Raw genomic sequence first — 19,475 nt, 5'->3', positions numbered from 1 at the left:
GGGAGGAGAAAAATGACAGTAGGATGAATAAAAGGGGAACCAATTAAGTGAGGGGGGACAAGAGAGGTGTGAAGTTCAGGAGAAGATAGAGGTAAGAAGAGTTGAAGATAAATAATTAGCGGACTAACATGGCGTTACTGGTAGCTGTGGTGGATACGTCAGCCGACGAGATAACTCCACACTTGGCACATTTGAGCGTCATATTGTACAGTGGCACTGTCATCTGACTGCAAAGTCAAATTAACACGCTGTAACAACAACACAAACAGATACAAATGCACCTATACACAGACTCGAACAGATGTGCGCGTGTGTACACAAGCAAACAAAACAGTCACGCAAACAGTGAGTCACAGTGGTCTCACACAATCTCTCTCTCAGGGTTGTGAGCCAGCTCAGAGTTCAGTGTGTGCTTCTGGGATTTATCCACGTATGGCTTGGAAGAAGTGGAAGGCTGTCTTCATAAACGGTCATGTAAAAAAAATTAATAAATAAAAATTAAAGGTGTCCTAATTTTTTCACATAACTATATATACAGCCATGTAAATAATTTGCTTTAAAACTGTTTTGTTGATCTGAAGTGAGCTACCCAAGCCACATCCAGCAATTTCCATGTATATGCAAAGTACTTACCAAGATCAATACCATAGCGTCTCTATGCCATAAGCATGCTCTCAACATTATGGCACACGTCAAACAATTGCAACCACTACTTGTAGTCCTCACAAAGTGAGCTTCAGTACCAAAATGTACAGATATAAATATCTTTCACCATTAATATCCAAATCTCTCACCTTTTGACAACTGAATCTTCCTTTCCGAATGATTGAACATCATTAAAACTTGTAAAGGCGAAATGCACCGATCTGACCTTTAGCTTCAGCCACCTCCACCACCATCTAGATATTTAAATAATATATAGTTATTATTTTCCCGGGAGCACATATGGTTAGTATGTACGTCTGCCTCAGACACAATAAACACAGTTCTCAATGGTTAGGGAGTTTGGAAGTTCTGACCAGCAGCGGCGTGGAAAGCAACATGCAGTGTTCTGACTGCTGACCCCAGGTAGCTCCCAGACTATTACTAGATGCTATTTTGTCTCTACACTGTAAGGTAATGAAGTGAATCTGCAAATACTAACGTAACCATGCAAAAACCAGAATCTATGAACTATACAATACATTTGAACAAATTGTTTCATAACAACCAGAAACAAAACCCACTGAGTACAACGATAAAGCAGATGTTAGAAACCATGCTCTCAGCTCGAGGTAATTAAAGAATCTGTGTTTTTTTAAAATTTAGGATAGTTGCAAAAAAAAAAGGTGCTTTAACAAAGAAGGTAAGAAACACTATTGAATTCAAGAAAGAAGTCATACGAACGTAGCGTCTGTTCCAACGATATTGTAATGTAAAGGTTCCCTGGCTAACACAGGTTGCAGAGGAAATGGTTTAACGGAGAGACGTAGCAAATAGTGAGCCAGGTGTGTGTGATGATGTGATTGTACCTGCTGCTGAAGGTTACAATAAAGTTCAGGTGAGCAAGTATGCAGCCCTAACTCTTTAAAGTTAAGTTTGAAAGGGACTACAATGAAACAGCATCCGCACGACCCTTCGGTCACGCCGTGTTCACCAACAAGTCTTCAATAAAGGTAAAAGTCATGTCACATGTTCATTTATCAGTTTAATCCAACATTTAGATGTATTTTGCTTTGTATTCTGTATGTAAAACTATAATTATTATCGATGAAATGTGTTTTTGTTTTTACTCTTGGATATCTGGAAAGGATTCATTGGATTGACAATATTTCTTTTGGGGCAAATTGATTTGTTTGTTGTATGTTTCGAATTGGAACGGATTAATGACAAAAAACAAGGTTCCAGTGTACTACGAAAGACTGCTTAAACTGAAGACAACATATTCTTCAAAAATACATAATGCTAATAAATATTAATCACACATTTTAGCTTAAATTAGCCCAAATCAGAAGTCTTTCATTTATAACTTCAATATGCATGAATTGCGTGAATCTGAGTGAATGGAATGCTGAAAACATTGGTTGGGTATAGGAAAACAATCTGGTATGTTGTCTCCTGACAAACACAATTACAGCTGACAAACTGAGAGAATAGAAATTTGTAGCCTGTGGATGCCCAGATTAAAAATCACATCATGGAAGAAATTCAATTTCAAGTAAAAGGGCAATACACCTGCTAAATGTATGCCGTAGGCGGCGATATTAAAAAGCAATCAACACTTTTTATTGAAAAACACAATTTACCTGGACAGGAGAGTCAAGAGGCAAAATGTGTGTAGGTTGACGGATTGAAAAACAAAATATTGCAAAACAAATAGCACTGTAAATACAATGTACGTATTTAAGTCGGCATAAAATGCAGCCTCGACATTGTTTAATGTTTTAGTGTTCTCTAATTTCACGAGGTCAAGCTAATTTGTTGTGGGGGTGCAGATGACAGTGACGACTGTCTCCGAGGGCAATCCTGCCTCATTCAAATGTTGCTATGCGCTTAATTGGATGCAGCACAAATTAATTAACTCCAATAAACTTGTTTTCAATTTGAACCTTGAGCTACGATCAACGCACGTACTGGAACTGCTGTCTCTTGTGACGTCTGTGTCGGCACAACTCACGGCGTATTTTTAACAAATGTATTTTCAAAGCTTTTAGTGAAATCGCCACTTGCAAAATAACAAAGCTCTGTAACAAGGCAGGTTTACACACTACAAGATGCAGGGTGCAGCAAAGTGCACTACAGTGGTACTTGCTCATTCGACGGCCATGCAAATTCACATGTAATTGGTACATTTTTTATGTTTATTTTCTTTTTTTTCTCTGAAAATAGGTCGTTTTTTTCTCAGAAAACACATCTCATCCACCAAAGGTCGGGAATAAATTAGAAATACACGATAATTCAGGTCGAATGCGCATTTTTTGTGAGGCATATTGAAGAGAAACCAGGGAGGGCAAATCTTGATCTGGAGGACAATGTCAAGCTAGCGTGAGGGTTTCAAAGGGTTGAAAACTAAAAACACCATGTGAGTTACAATCATTTAGATTCCAGACATGTGCTTTTCACGAATTACATTACAAGTGGTCAAGAATTTACGACCGACTCCGCTTATGACTGTTTGGCTTTGTGACACTGTTAAGGGCCCAGCCCCTGACCAACACTACTTGGCCCGCTGCCAAGCAAAACAGTGGGTCAGCAAAAGAAAATCACATGTGCCGATGCTGGGGACTGAAGAAGGTCCCAAAAAGACATATCCTAAAATAAAGTTAAAAGTAATCATGGTCTATGAAGGATTGAGGTTACCGATTTAAAGCGTCGGTTGGCTCATTCGCTACTTCTATGCATCAATCTCTCATGTGCTGCATACAGATGCACTCAAAATGACTAAACCCCCATTCTGCATTAAAGCTTCTGTATGTCACGATAGGCCGCTGCCTAGAGGGCGCTAACTTTCAAATGTACAACAAGCATTACTGTATATGATGCTCTCTTCCTGCATTGAGCACGTAAGCTGCGCCCTACGTAACACACTCACAAGTTATGTTTGTTGTCAGCTAATGATAGTGATTTGACAAAATTTAGCTACTAATTTTAGCTATCAGTGGATGTATAGATTAGCATAACATCAGCAAGAATGAAAATTGATGGTCGCATCTCTGAGGCTGGTTTTGTACAAGCTTGTGAAAGTTTTTGTACGAGCTACGGACATGTACATATTGTTTGGGCCAAGCGACAATTTTTATGCAGTGTATCTGGTAATTGTTTTTTTTGTTCATTCTGTTCTTTTATACCAATGTTGGTAACATATACTACTAATCAGTGGTGTTGTTCAGATATTTTTTGGTTGAAAAAATGTAACCTTGAGTCAAACAGCTTTAAATGTATTTGCAAAATGAACAAAGACATTTAATTGCCCTGTTTCAATAAATACTGACCGCAGTACAAAAAGTGGAAATCTAAAATAGTATCTGAAATCAAAGTCAAAAGTCTTTATTTTAGGCAAAAATTAAAATGCCTGATAACATAAAAGTTATCTTAGACCAGTTTGGTTATATTAAGTCATATTTATACTGTAATCTGAGATACAGTACAGGCCAAAAGTACAGTACAGCCCATGGTCCCGACCCCATTAATAAGGCAGGAAATTCCCCTAAGTAACCCTGACAAGGCACACCTGTGAAGTGAAAACCATTTCAGGTGACTATCTCATGAAGCTCAGTGAGAGAACACCAAGGGTTTGCAGCGCTATCGAAAGAAAAAAAGTATAAGACATAAAATATATGTGTAAAATATAAGACATATTTAGAGTAATTCCACACTTATTTGTTAAGTACATCATTCCACATGTGTTCATTCATAGTTTTGAGAATGTACAATATAAATAGTCATGAAAATAAAGAAAACACATTGAATGAGAAGGTGTGTCCAAACTTTTGTACTGTATTTAACTTAAAAATTGCCAAATAATGTCCCGAAAAAAAAAAAAAAAGACTTGTTCTGTTGGCATATTATTTCATCGTGCGGTTTGTAATGTTTGTTGCACTAAGCTATTTATATTGTTCTGGTTTTCTTTGCTTAGCGACCTGAAGTTTGTGAATGTTGCAGATAAAAGTAATTTACATGGGGGTCAGATCATTTCTGAGTGCAACACTATATGGACAATTACTTCAGTAAGTATGCGGTGCCTTCTATGGACAAATTTCTTCAAAATCAACACAAACAACTCTATCCAAGAACCCTAGCAAGAATATGTCACTGTTGGGAGCACGAGCTCGTAAACAACTGGACCCAACCATGGGCAATTTATCTCAACAGCCTTGGAAATATCGCCGGTGACTGAGAACAGAGCAATAGCCCTGTGTAGTAAATCCAAAAGGGTGATGTCCTATTATCTGAACTACACAATATTTTTTTCACAATTGACCAGTGGAGAGGTGAACATTAGCCTCTTTCAAAATCAATTGAATTCTGGCTATTTTTGGCAAAATGGTCCCGGAAGCTATGAATGCCGAAAACGAGCATCCAATCCGTACGCTGTTTCACTGCAACAAACCAAGTAAACATAAAAAACCAGGAACCAAACACAACAACCAAACAATCTGAATTTGAACTTTCACTCTACTTAAAGACATACCTGACAAAGGGACTAGGCATAAAAACAGCTAAATTCCTTCAATGATTGAAGCTATCCAAGGTCGATATTCCATGCTGAGTTGTGCTACTCAACCACTGTATAGAATCATTTGGTAGTCCCAATTTCTTGATAAGCACAAGAAAGTAATGCATTGGTATGTGGCGTCCTGTAAAGCTTACACAGAATGAGATAAATTACAAGCTAAAGAGGCGGGAAGGCCAATATTACCAACAACCAAAAAATCCACGATTAAACAGGTGGTAATGGGCAGGGCTGGAACTCAGTCTTTAAGAATAGAACGTGATGGGCATCCAATCAATTACCCAATCATTGATGGCATGAGAAGGGGCTTCTGAAGCTGATGTGTTCCTGATTGAGGAGCCCTGAGTGAGAGAGAGGGGATTCTGTGCAAACTCAGACATGACATTTCAGACAGTAACAACAGATGCAGTTGAACAGAGAGATCATTGAAGAAAGCTTACATTGTTTTAGGAGAGAAAAGGAAAGCATATGAATGTACCAACAATGCCAATGCTAAAGGAGAATCGCCGACTACCGTGGGGGATATATAGTAATTGAATTTGAGCCACTGCTGATTTTGCACGTTTACCCCATTACGAAGACATGAATAGTCTGGAATTTTCATGGTAGGTTTATTATAACAGAAAGAGACAGAATATAAAAAAAACTAAGAAAAGTTTTAAATGAATTAGTATTTGATGGAGGAAAGTAAGTATTTGATACCCAAGCAAAACGTGACTTAGTACTTGGTGGAGGAGGGCCTGGAGGTTTGCACACTTAGCAGGGGGGGGATTTTGGTCCACTCTTGTTTACAGGTACTCTCCAAATCCTGATGGTTTTGAGGCTATCGCTGTGCATCTTGAAGTTTTAGCTCCGTCCACAGATTTTCAATGTGGTTAAGGTCCAGGGACTGGCTAGAATCTTAATGTGCTTCTTTTTGAGTCACTCCTTTGTTGCCTTTGCTGTATTTTGGGTGATTGTCATGCTGGAAGACCCATCCATGACCCATCTTCAGAATTGAGGCTAAGCCCAAGTGGTTGTCATTAAATATTTCTACGATACCTTGTCTGGTTCATCACCCCCTCAGTGCAGTGAAGTCTTCCTGTACTCTTAGCAGAAAGCTGAATGTTTCCACCTCCATCCTTGACAGTAGGAATGGTGTTGTTGGAGTCATAGTCAGGATTTCTCTGCCTCCAAACATGTACAGTCAAGTTAATGCCAAAGAGCTCAATTTTGGTGTCATCTGAGCACACTGCATCCTCCCAGCCTTCAGGAGTTCATTGGCAAACTTAACATAAGCTTTCCTGAGCAGGGAGACACTTTACAGTAGGATCTCAATCCATTATAGCAAAATGTGTGACCATTGTTTTTCTTGGTGACTGTGGTGACCGGTGACCACCTTTAAGGTCATTAACAAACATGAACTAACTCTTGCATGGAGCTCCAGCTTGTGATTGATTTTTGACTATCTTGTATTTTCTTCACTTTCCAAATTATTGTGCAAACTGAGGTCTTTTTCTCACAAAGCTTCTTGCTGAAGGTCTCATAGGCCAGTCCATGTCTACAATTTTGTCCCTTAGGTTCTTTGTCAAAACGTTGGCTTGTCTTTGGTGGTGGAGAGGTTTCTGTGTGGCAGGTGCCTTTTATCCACATAAAGAACTGAGGTTCGGAGTCGTTTGAGTGCTTCTTGGGTACATAAACAGTATGTGGGGGTCAGAATGATTGCTGGTTACGTATTTCCCTTAATCATTCTTTTTCTATGCCGCTTATCCCTATTAGGGTTGCGGGGGTATGTCGGTGCCTATCCCAGCTGACTTTGGGCGAGAGGCGGGGTACAACCTGGACTGGTCGCCAGCCAATTGCAGGGCTCACATTCATACCTATGGACAATTTAGAGTCCCCAATTAACCTAACATGCATGTTTTTGGAATGTGGGAGTACCCGGAGAAAACCCGCACGCGCACGGGGAGAACAAGCAAGCATAGATTCGAACCCAGGTCTTCCCGATCTCCTGACAGTGTGGCCAACGTATGAACCACTCATCCACCGCCCCTCCCTTAATCATATACAACTTAATTTCTAACCTTGATGTAATGTTTTTTTTCTGGATTTTTTGGTACATTCTGTATCTCTCTGTTGCAATAAATCTACCATAAACATTCTGGATTGTTCATATCTTCGGAAGGGCGTACATTTACAAAATCAGCAGGAGATCAAATACTTATTTCCCCCACTATTTGTAAAGGAGAGCAGGGTGCATGTTTCTTGTAATTTTCAAACTACAGTCAGTCAGAAGCCATTATGGTAACATTTTTAAAAACAAAATCAAGTGTTTTACCAACAGAAAGGACGTTGTTATTTGGGTCAGTTTTTCCATCTGTCATAACCCACCACTTGGTATTTAGCTAACTAAATTCATGGTAGACCCACTCATAAAATGATGATGTTATTTTAAATATATTTTAATACATTATTAAGATTGTACTTGGCAGCGGTAGCTTCTCAAAACTAACAAGGTATTGCTTTTTAAGTTTGGGAGCCAGTGTTTTTTCAAATGCGGCGAGCAAATTTACACGAATTCAGAAGTAGAAAGGTAATGTACAGTATATACATAATGAATTAGCTCATTCAATAACCTCAGAGAATAACCTATATTGGTTAGTTTTGTGGTGTGCTCCATGTACACAGCTAATAAGCTTACAAACGTAGTCATGGTAGGCAATTCAAACAACATGCTCTGTATGTCAGAATACCTGGCGTCATCCCTTAAAAAATGGCAAAAATCACCCCTGTTCACTGTATATATACAGATATATGGTTGTTTTTTCTGTCTTAATTCTGCCAAAAATGTAATTTCGTGAAGAATGAATAACAATAAAACCTTAAATAAAGTCTGAAGTCACGGTGTAATGTTTTGCTCTCTCACCCCTCATCACACTGATTTTGTGGTGCAAAACATCCCAAAAAATAACAATGCACAATTTTTCCTACAATTTTTTTCTTGAAGCCCTGCTTCCCCTTACTAGAAACTACCATAGAGGAGAAAAATAAATGGAATTAGAGAACATCAATGACAGCAACAACACACAAAGCATGACTACAGGTCAATGCAACAACATTTGGAAAGCAATGAAATGAGTACTTGTCTTCATTTGTAGTACTATCGATAACCAGATGGACTATTTTACACTTTTGACGATTTCATCATGCTTCAGATGATTCAAAAATATTTTCCATTATGTCAATTAAGTACCATCTTGGGTGAATTTTGAATATTGACTAATCCAAAGACAGTCATTGCATTTGACCCTTGATGAGCCACATCACCAGGCTGGTTATAGGTGACAGTGTAAAATGGATGTGTGGTATAAGGCATACCCCGCCCTCTCCTTTAGTTTCATATCAGTAATGCCGTCTTTGGACACCAGTTTGTTAAAAACGAGAATCCCAATAACCATGTTAACCTGCCAAGAGAAGAGGCACATGATTAATGCACATAAAAGACTGTTTCCTATTGAAAGCATGCAGAAATATTCTGCTGATGACTGATGATGTTCATGACAAGATGATGAACTGCAGCATGCAAGTGAATAATACATCACTGTTTTACTGGTTGTACTTAGTGATTGTACTTACCGTAGGTGCTATGTTCAATTTTAATGACATGAGCAAAATATCTCAAATAATGGCCGCTAATAAGATGGGCTGATGACTTATTAAGTGATATAAATAGTACTAATATTAAAAACAGAAAAAACTTGAAAACAAAATGTAAGTAATTGCATAAGTGCATCTGCGTTACGTAATGATGGACTGACAATATGATTGGAATGAATGATTGCAAGTCCAGAAAGGACATTATTGCAACGTTTCGTTAAAAGCATTGATTGTTTCGCGGGTTATTAAACTGTGAGCTTCAGTAATCTCACTGAAGGTCATGGTCCGCCACCACCAGCTCACATTAACCTATGCTACCACATATACAAAATTATTTGAGTACGTTTACAATTTCATAAAACTGCTAAGTTTTCATTGCTTTAATGCTTGACCTGTAAAAAAGCTCGGATATTAAGACTAAACGCCCATACATCGGGCGGGACATTTTACTACTGCACAGACTCCACTCCACACACTGGTGTCGCACAAAACACTGCTCGGCATGTGTTTGTATAGTATTTGAAAGTTGTATAAAGTATGAAAAAGGTGTGTTTTGATCATTGATAGTCAGGACACAGCTTATATGAATATTTGTATGATGGGTATACTACAGTATGTATTTAAAGAAAAGAGTGGTATGGGGCTATGTCAACGGGCTTAGCAAAGCTACTTAACTGTAATACAGATATAGAATTGCATTTGAAGGTAATTAGATGAAAAAGGGGTAAAAGGCAGGGAAAGAAGAAAGAAGAAATACCAAGACAACAGTGGCAGCGGGTCCAACAAATGCATAGAGAAGACCTCCTTCCAAAGACAACCAGCAGCTACAAGAGAGGAGCAAGCAGATATTGGTAGTGTGATGGAGTGAAGGAAGAACGAAGACGTAAAAGGAGGGGAAAATGTGTACTGTAAAATAAGAGAAGAACGGGTAAAGTAAAATACAAAAGAAAAAAAGGTACTCTGCTAGAAACATCAAACCTTCAACATTTCTGCACAAACACAATATACACTACACTACAGGACACAATCATCTACGGTATAGACAAGCATGCTTACTAGCTGGGTGTTCCGTAGCCCTTTGCCTTGGTGAAGCCCACTGAGATTGCAACAACAAGTGCAGGGAGACCTACGAGAGAAAAAAAGGACATTAAAATCAAACAAACTATTCAAAATAGAACCATTACATCATATATGTCAAACTCAGGCCCGGGGGCCAAATCTGGCCTACACTGCAATTTCATCCGGCCCGCGGAACTGTTTGGGAAATAGCATTGAGTTGGCCTGCCTCGCGGACCTTATCAAACAAAGTGCTTACAGCAATCAGCATAATTAAGCGATTCCTCTAGTATAAACGACTCCTCTGGCATTTTAATTTTAAAAGTGGAAACAACATTGTACTGTATATATCACGAAATTTACAACGTCTCGTAATAAGGGTGCCAGATTCAGAAAGTCAAAATAATGTAACTGTACACGCACTTTAACTATTACACCCTGTCTGTACAAAACAACACATTAAAGAGGCGTAGCTGTAGCTTTTGCCCAGACATTGAGAGAATGACGAAGAGGTGGCTGATCAACATCACTTTATTGAAACGAACAACCACCAAAACAGCCATAGTTGTATATCTGCAGACTATTGGAAATCTCAAGCAGTAACGAAAAACACGAAAAAATGCACATTTCACTCCACTCCGTTCTAAAAAAAAGTACATTTACCAAAAAAAATGTTCTAAAAAAATACATTCACCAGCCAGCTGTCATGTGCATTTTATCCCAACCTGAAAACGCAACCACAGGAGTGCATTATATTGTACGTTCCAATCCCGACACTGCGTGCGCAGGAAACCAGAATAGATGGTGTGTAGGCTCCTAACTTATCTGTTTGTCAGTGCTCATGAGACTATACAAATGTTGAACATTTCAGGATAAATAATAAGAAAGATACAAAGTTGGGTGGGTGGGTGGTGGGGTAGTGTCCAGTTTGGCCCTCAACTTAAAGTAGGCTTTGAGTTTTGGCCCCCGGTGTGATTGAGTTTGACACCCCTGCATTAGATGGACAGGAGAAGGAAGACGAACCCCAGCCAAGACAGAGAAAACGCTTGCGTATGATCCGATTCCTTAGGCGACCTGTCACTGCCATGTATGACTGCCATGCCTCCGTCAGGACCCAGCAGAATGATGATAGAAAAAAGAAATGAAGGAATGCAGCAATTATGGTGCATAAAACCTGGAACAAGAAGAAAGAAAAAAGATAGTTATGCTTCATTTTGACCGTACAACATGGCATGCTTTCAATTTCAGTGTTAACTAGGGCTGTCAAATTTAAAAATTGAATCAGATTAATCACAGTTTTTCAATTAATTAATCACGGTTAATCACAATTAGCAACTATGTCTGAAATATGCCCATTTTTACTGTATTTAATTAACAGAGAGATACAGTAGATAGTTGTCTGGATCACTGCATCTCCGATTGACTGACTCTGACTACTTGCAAGTCATGTTGCCAGCTTGTGTGTAAAACGTTTAAATTAAATACGGGCCGTAGTTTGCCCACCCGTGCTTTAACCCATGTTATTATGAGCAATGTGGGGTTGCGTTCAAAGACATCACGTAATTTAAGGCACATTTACTTGTTTTCAGTGTAGAATACTTAAAATGTAGCAAATTGTACATTCCGAATTAAGAGTTTCGAAGTGAGTGATAAGAACATCCACTTCACGTTTTTCTTTATCTTCTGTTTATTTACACACACACACACACACACACACACACACACACACACACACACACACACACACACATTGTTGTGATGAGAATGAGGAAGTGTCGTTCTCAGGACGAACAGACTAGAGACGTGTGCGAGTTGGAGATATATACAGTACATTGTCCTGCTGTTGATGCGTTCAGGTAAGAATGAAGTTATAAAAGAGCCTCAGACTCTGTGTGGCTGTGTGGGGCCGCTCCACTCTGCTTCATTGTGCTATGTGCTCCACTCTGCTTATGACGGCTCTGGTGCACATGCGTTAATTACACAAAAAAAATGTAACATAATTAATGAAATAAATGAGCTACCACCGTTAATGCGTTATTTTTGACAGCCCTAGTTTAAACACATTGTATTTGGATTGGTTAGTACCTTATTCCGTGTTTGGGTCTGTCCAATGAGAATAAGGGCATTGGAGGAAATGATTGAGAGGCAGAAGTTGATTAGGATGACTGAGCGTTCAGACCTAATGTACCTGCATGGAAAATAGACATAGACATAATTAACAATACACAATACAATACAGCGGTTTCTAAGCGATTTCTATCATGACGTGGGTATTTTTGTGTACTGGCCTTCATCTTTATCCAGATTGTGTTTAAACTTGTTGAGTTTCCTTTACATGTCATCTTGTAGGGCACTATCTGTTTTTTTTGTCTTGATGAATGTTTAAATTATAAGTGTGATAATCAGGAGAAAATCCACTGTACCGTCAGTCCTAATACTTGATTCCCTTTTTCTAAATACATGTGTTTTGTTTTATTTGATTTTTTTTAAAAGTACTTTGTTCAGTCTCCGATTGGCTTAAATGGACATCCACTAGAGTATTTCGCCCCGCTTGTTGATTTAGCCTGGCACTTGATGAGAAAAAGCTTTCTCAGAATTTTGTGAGTCTGTGTACTTGCAGTACTTTTGAAAACAATGTTGGGACATCGCCTCAGGACTTGGAGTCTACATGAATGACTGTCAACATTCACAGCCAAAGTAGGTACTTTGACACAACTCTGGCAGTGTGACATTGAAAATATTACTTTTGACTCTTCCTTCGTCGGGTTTTTCTAAAGGATTTGAGCACTTTGACTTTACCATTACAATGACTTATACGGTAATTGGTGTCCACCTGTCTCTGTAAAGCAAGGATATTCATATGATTCACGTTCTCACCTCCAGACAGACACATAGATGATGATGAGCAGCAACAATGTTAGTGAAGACACTCCACAGCCCACTATCATTGTCACAGACGGGAGCTGTGTCTTATCCATGTTCTGAAAAATAAAAACATCAGTGATTAATGGCGAGGAAAAAGATTTGTCATCATTACTTGTACTTGTACATGCGTGAAATTGCAGAGGTGACAATCGCCAGCAGGGGGGCACACTGGATAGGGCAAAAGAGCTAAATGGCTTTTTTTTTAACAGGTTTAGCTCACAACCCCATGCTGTTCCTCCCCCACTTTGCTTTAGTCTCCACGGCAACCACTGCCACCACTTCCACTATCACACCTCTCCACCTTTACGAGCGGCCCTGATGACAAACCCTCAACCCCCTCCGCCTCCAGACTAACATTACCAACATTACATTGACAGCTGACCAGGTGAGGAGACAGACAAAACAAGGTCAAACCCCGATCACATCAGTCCCAGGGTCCTACATTCTTGTGCCCACCAGCAGTTTGGCATTCTGCATCACAACCTAAACTAGGTCGGATGCAGGAAAAGGTGCTACTGTTTGGTTCCTGTACCCAAGAAAGCCACCCCATCTGGTCTGAAATACAATTTGCCCTTGCGCTGACGCCACAGATCATGGAGGTGATGGAGAGGCTGGTTCTAAAAACCTAGAAACCTTCTCTGGACGACTCTGCAGTTGACTTACCAGCCCTTGTTGGTGTGGTTGATGCTGTCATGTGTCTGCTGTGTCATGCTCACACCCACCATCGCCAATGCTTACAATACCATCCAACCTTTTGTGTTGACAAGCTGATTCAGATTGCTGTTACGGCGTCCACTATCTTCTAAATCAGTGTTTCCCAACCTTTTTTGTCTTGTGTACCCCCTGAGCCTTTTTACCATCACTCATATGTGATGATGATAATGGACAACTACGGTTGTCCACAGCTATCCTTAAAAAAAAACAACAAGTTGATTCATTCATGGGAATTATTACTTACATTACTTCATTACATTATTATTACAATGCTTACATTATTTAGTGTTTCATCGCCAGATACACCAAGCATTTTACTTTCCCTTACAGGGATCCATACAGGATCCTGTGCTCATTTCCATTCCTGAATGTAGCGAACATAAAAAGAGGCTACCTGAGATCATAATGAACATTTTAAAATAGCTCTAATTTTACAATTGTTGGTCATCTGCAGCACCGCTAAACCTTTTGCAGTCTGGTTTTTGGAGCCCAATACCATATCCAGTCAATTCCACAACATCAACCCTCAACTCTTGCAAGAGATAATTGGCTGAGTTTATAGCCTGTCTTGTCTGCTAGTTTGATGTGTGTGCCAGGGCCAAGTTAATTAAATCCCTCTGATTAATCTGCACTGCAGTGAGTTCCTTCTCTAAAAGCAAATGGGGGAGAAAAACATTACAAGTGCAGTGGACTATAAAGATGTCTGTTGAGAGAGTTTTACTTGTGTCGATGATGGAGCTCTGTTGGAGCTCACACAGCACACAACAACCACAACATGAGCCACGTGTCTTTCGTCAAGCTGCAAGTTTCTGTCATTGTACACTTTAAAAAGTGTAAATTTGTACAAGCTTTTACAGCCAACGGAGCGCATCATAAACCTTCAAGTGAATCCATCTACCTGTGTGGCTCAGTTGGAATCTCACCAGCCAAGTTGGATTAATTACACCCAAACCAATTTGTTGATGCTATTGTAACTATCCATTTTCCTTAACAAGTGTAATCATGGATGAGGAAATCCACTGTCGGCTAGATGTATTATATATATATAGGTAAAATGTAACTTAGTTGAAAGCAAGGTTAATGACAAATTTCCCAACAGGTCTGAAAGGAAATACAACTATTTATATTTCGGCCTTAAACAATGTGAGACTGCTACAGCTGCCGTACACGATGGACACATTTAAATAGGGATGGAAAGTACACCTCTTGGAAAAATAAGAGAACACAGCAAAAGAATGTGTTTGTGATGGACACATTAATCAACACACACAAAGCTGTCCTGAAAGAAAACTTGTTTTCTCTGCTTTGTCAATCTTCTTCTAATACAAAGATCGTTTGGACACTGCTCCATGCCACAACGCCAGGTCAGTGAAGGTACACCAGATCAAGACCAGGGGCCCGTTGCACAAAACTAGGATATGGGATTAAGCCGGGATATCTTGGTTATCCTGGCTCAATTTATCCATGCTCCGGTTGCACATAAGTGGGATAGTGGAAAGTGGAATGTGTTCTGATGTTAGTTACCATGGGGTCTGATGGAGTTACATTTACACAATTTCACTCACATCTGCAGTCAACTTCACCTACAATTTCAACGGATTCATAATTACATTACGACTACGTTTTCGGAGATGTTAATTGTGTTGGCTGTGTGGATGTGTAGTACATTACCTAGAAGCTTTTGCGCTCGAGTGGAAACCGGAAGTGTGCACACTGTTGAAGCTACGAGCGCGTATTGGTGATACGCTAATAAAGCAAAGAGTTCATAGGTATTGGTGTACACCGCTGTTCTTGATTTGTTAAATAAGCAACACACATAACATTAACTATTTGGATTGTAATTATGATGGTTTCAGCGGAGCAGTGAGTGTGTATTTGTGCACTACTTATACACAAAGTATTGCAGATTGTCTCTGCAATATAATTTGCCACGCTTTCTCTCTTTGTTTTATGACTGTGGCCGTGTTGCCTTTTTATTTGCTCTTTTTCCTCCACGTAAGCTTCTTTGAGAATTTCTCAGGGGAAAGTACGCCGCTCTCGTTGCCATGGTGAATCGGTGACTCTGTGATAGATAGGCGGGGTCTATTTAAAGAAGCAGCGTACTCACACTGGTCCTGGATTGGTTTCACCTGGCTTGATTAATCAGTGTCTACTCATCCTGGCATGGGCTTTGCGCAACCAATTAAGCCTCAACGCTCTTGTTTTGGGTTGGTTGAGGTCATTTATCCTGGATGTCTGAATCCTAGTTTTGTGCAACGGGCCCCATGTCATGGTCAGCCCAAATCAATGCCCAAAATGACATTATTTTACTTTGAATTTGGGAGTAATGTTGTCAGTAGTAGCATAGAATGGAAAAGAAATGTTATTTTTAGTCGCACACATACCTATAATTAGTAAAACCTGAGAAACTGATCATTTTGCACAGATAAAGTCCTTTGTTTTTGCAGCAGGCAGGACCAAACATAAAACGGAGTACAACCAGCCCATCTCCATCGTGGAGGATGTGGGGTTTTTTGGTCTTTTAGAATGTATGGATAGACACAATGCTCTGCCATCATGACACTACAATGTTGATTTACAACAATACTAGCAAATTCTAAATGTAATGAAATAAGCTTTATAAAAATGTTATTATTACTTTAGTTACTTGCTAAAGACATTCTCATTTCTATTCTCTATAATAACACTGTCAAAGTGTTGGATTGGGACTCGAAATCGGATCTGATCTGAGGCCAAAAAGTTGGATCTGGATCATAGGCCTCAAATGCTTATCGGGAAATCCCTGCTTAAAGGCTACCTTGTGGTGTGAGTAAAAATGATTTTATGCTCCTCAACCAGAAAATAATACGGCCAGACATCGTACATGTTAAACACATACAATATTTCGATCAAAAATTGTTTCGTGGGGTCAATACTAAGAATGTCTGAGTGATGGGCTTTGTGGCTGAAACGTGGAATGGGAAAAAAAAGAGGAAGCAATCTGACTGAAGAAGAAGCATAACAAACACATAATGAAACGGGCCAACAGTGTGAAGCTCAAAGTAAGATGGATTATAGCGGTGTGAAAAAGTGTTTTTTGCGTGTTTGTCACACTTAAAGGTTTGTAGTTTTTAAATGAAACTTTATTACTATGGGAGAAAAAAAATTCAAACCTACATGGCCCTATGTGAAAAAGTGATCGCTTCCCTGTGAAAACATAACTGAGATTAATTGAGATCCATCAGTCTGGAAAGGGTTATAAAGCCATTTCTAAAGTTTTGGGACTACAGCAAACCACAGTGAGAGCCATTATCCAGAAATGGGAAAATCATGGAACATTGGTAAACCTTCCCAGGAGTGGCCGGCCATCCAAAATTGCCCCTTGAACGCAGCGACGACTCATCCAAGAGGTCACAAAAGACCCCACAACAACATCCAAAGAACTTCAGGCCTCACTTGCATCAGTTAAGGTCAGTGTTCATGGCATAGCATGGTTCACAAAGGCATGGCAGAGTTCCAAGACGAAAACCACTGCTGAACAAAAAGAACATTAAGGCTCGTCTCAATTTTGCCAGAAAACATCTTGATGATCCCCCAGACTTTTGGTCTGATCAGGCAAAAGTTGAACCCTTTGGAAGGTGTGTGTCCCATTACATCTGGTGTAAAAGTAATGCCGCATTACAGACAAAGAACATCATACCAACAGTAAAATATGGTGGTGGTAGTGTGGTGCTACATAAATAAAGTGGATTGGATTGGATTGGTTGGTCTGGGTCTGTTTTGCTGCTTCAGGACCTGGAAGACTTGCTGTGATAAATGGAACCATGAATTCTGCTGTCTACCAAAAAATCCTGAAGGAGAATGTCCGGCCATCTGTTTGAGACCTCAAGCTGAAACAATGACGATCCAAAACACACCAGCAAGTCCACCTCTGAAAGGCTGGAAAAAAACAAAATGACTTTGGAGTGGCCTAGTCAAAGTCCTGACCTGAATCCTATTGGGATGCTTTGGCATGACCTTAAAAAGGCACTTCATGCTGGAAAAAAATCCAATGTGGCTGAATTACAACAATTCAGCAAAGATGAGTGGGCCAAAATTCCTCCACAGCGCTATAAGAGACTCAAGTTACTGCAAATGCGTGATTGCAATTGTTGCTGCTAAGGGTGGCCCAACCAGTTATTAGGCTTAGGAGGCAATCACGTTTCACACAGGGCTATGTAGGTTTGGATTTTTTTTCTCCCTTAATAATAAAAGGTTTAACTCAAAAACTGCACTTTGTGTTCAGTTGTGTTGTCATTGACTAATATTTCAATTTGTTTGATGATCTGAAACATTTAAGCGTGACAAACAAGAAATCAGTAAGGGGACAAACACTTTCTCACACCACTCTAGCTCGTTGACTTATGCCAGTAGTTCTCACTTATTTTCTGTCATGCTCCCCCACGGGACAGAAATGTTTTCACGCTCCCCCGATTTGAAATACTATTGAGAAACCGATCATACCTACGTATGTATCTGTACAAACCGAACTCAAAACTGAAATGGGTTTAATGCAACAAAGCGGAGAGCAGTGATACATACAAGCTTATTCAAGAGTCAAATTGTATGTTGAGTACGATAAATTTGTACATGTTGGCAGATCTGCAACCACATTGAAAGTACTCCCTCCTTATCAAGCACCCCCTCACAGTTCATCATTGTATGTACAGAAAACACACACCCTCTATGCCATAAATTCTGTGCAAAACAAGCAATGTATAGTCGTCCCTCGGACCGTTGCGCTTCAAATTTTGCGGCTTCACTCTTATCACAGCTTTTCAAATAAATCACTGATTTAGCAAAAGCATTCATTAAGTAAGACTATAAAAGATTCTGCTTGTATTCCTTCAGGCTTCAGGTATTGCTTCAGGTATTGTTACTCTATTATGTTTAGAATGTAGACTAATTGGACAAAGAGGTATTTGACATTTAAAGGCCCACTGACAGGATTCAGAGATGAACAAATAACCTAAAAAAACTAACTAGAACTGAATGAAATAAGAAGAATTCAACATCCATTCAACACACGCAGTTGTAGCTGTGGTAATGAACTGGGGCTAAGGTTCAGTTGCCTTTGACTGCAGAGCATGTTTTCTCTTATTTTCCTTCCTAGCAAATTTGGCCGGAGCAAAATGCACATGAGATGTAACAGCAAGCGAGCAATAGATGAAGCAAGTTGTTGAGTTGGAAAGTGGACAAAAAAATAACAGGGTCAAAAAAGAAAGGCATTGCAGATCGAAAGGAACACGTAAAAAAGGAGTGAGGTGTTTATTATTCTGGGGATGTAGGAGTCTAGCTACAAACAGACTGGCTAGGCCATTTAGAAGCTACTAAGGGTTTCACAGCACATAATTAGCACGGGGCTCATGGATATCTTTCAAAATTATAGATTGTAGGAGAGGGGACAACAGGGGGAGAAAGACGACTGCTTCCCCCTTCATCCCTGACCTTCGAGATACATTATGCCTCTAGGTTGCATGTGGAAATAGTTTGCATATTTGGAGGCAGTCAAGAGGAACAACATTCACAAAAATAGTTACAAATATTAATCGTGCAATGAAAGACAACAGATTATATACACAGTGGATGGAGCCCGCTTACCTCCACGCTTCTCAAAATCTAAACCAAAACTAACCTTTGCTTGTGCATTTACTTGTGACTTTCAACAAAGACATGAGAATGGGCAATAATTCAGGATTTTTTTACCTATGGAATTTTTTTATTTCATTTTCATCCATTTGTACATATTTGAATGTATTTATTTGCACAAATTTATATATTTTATATATTCATTATTATATATTTTGCATATGTATTCTTCTGTTTTCATATGATATTGCAGCAATGAAAGTATTGTGTATGATTCTGAGCTGTGATTCAGGGGTTGGGCTATAGGGGGCAGTGGTGTTTGCCT

At 39.4% G+C, this 19,475-nt stretch overlaps 1 protein-coding gene across 7 annotated transcripts in view; it reads right to left on the bottom strand.

Moving 5' to 3' along the window:
* Positions 1-19,475, bottom strand: part of adgrb1a (adhesion G protein-coupled receptor B1a) — a 139,376-nt gene that overhangs the window by 26,484 nt on the left and 93,417 nt on the right. For 5 of the 7 annotated variants that reach the window (XR_008572128.1, XM_054783178.1, XM_054783179.1 and 2 more), the window contains 7 exons: positions 12,782-12,885; positions 11,990-12,092; positions 10,928-11,078; positions 9,905-9,974; positions 9,606-9,672; positions 8,570-8,655; positions 129-227 (listed from right to left, as the gene is read on the bottom strand). Coding sequence is in view for 6 of the 7 variants with exons in the window: in XM_054783178.1 (XP_054639153.1) it covers positions 129-227; positions 8,570-8,655; positions 9,606-9,672; positions 9,905-9,974; positions 10,928-11,078; positions 11,990-12,092; positions 12,782-12,885 (680 nt within the window). In the remaining variant the exon portion in view is untranslated. Of the gene's footprint in view, positions 1-128; positions 228-5,493; positions 5,554-8,569; positions 8,656-9,605; positions 9,673-9,904; positions 9,975-10,927; positions 11,079-11,989; positions 12,093-12,781; positions 12,886-19,475 lie in introns of all 7 variants that reach the window. The other 2 variants (XM_054783180.1, XM_054783181.1) reach the window with 2 other exon arrangements.

The sequence above is a fragment of the Dunckerocampus dactyliophorus genome, chromosome 7, assembly GCF_027744805.1.
Source record: "Dunckerocampus dactyliophorus isolate RoL2022-P2 chromosome 7, RoL_Ddac_1.1, whole genome shotgun sequence".
Classification (NCBI taxonomy): Eukaryota; Metazoa; Chordata; class Actinopteri; order Syngnathiformes; family Syngnathidae; genus Dunckerocampus; species Dunckerocampus dactyliophorus.
This window is presented reverse-complemented; position numbering and strand designations above follow the sequence as displayed.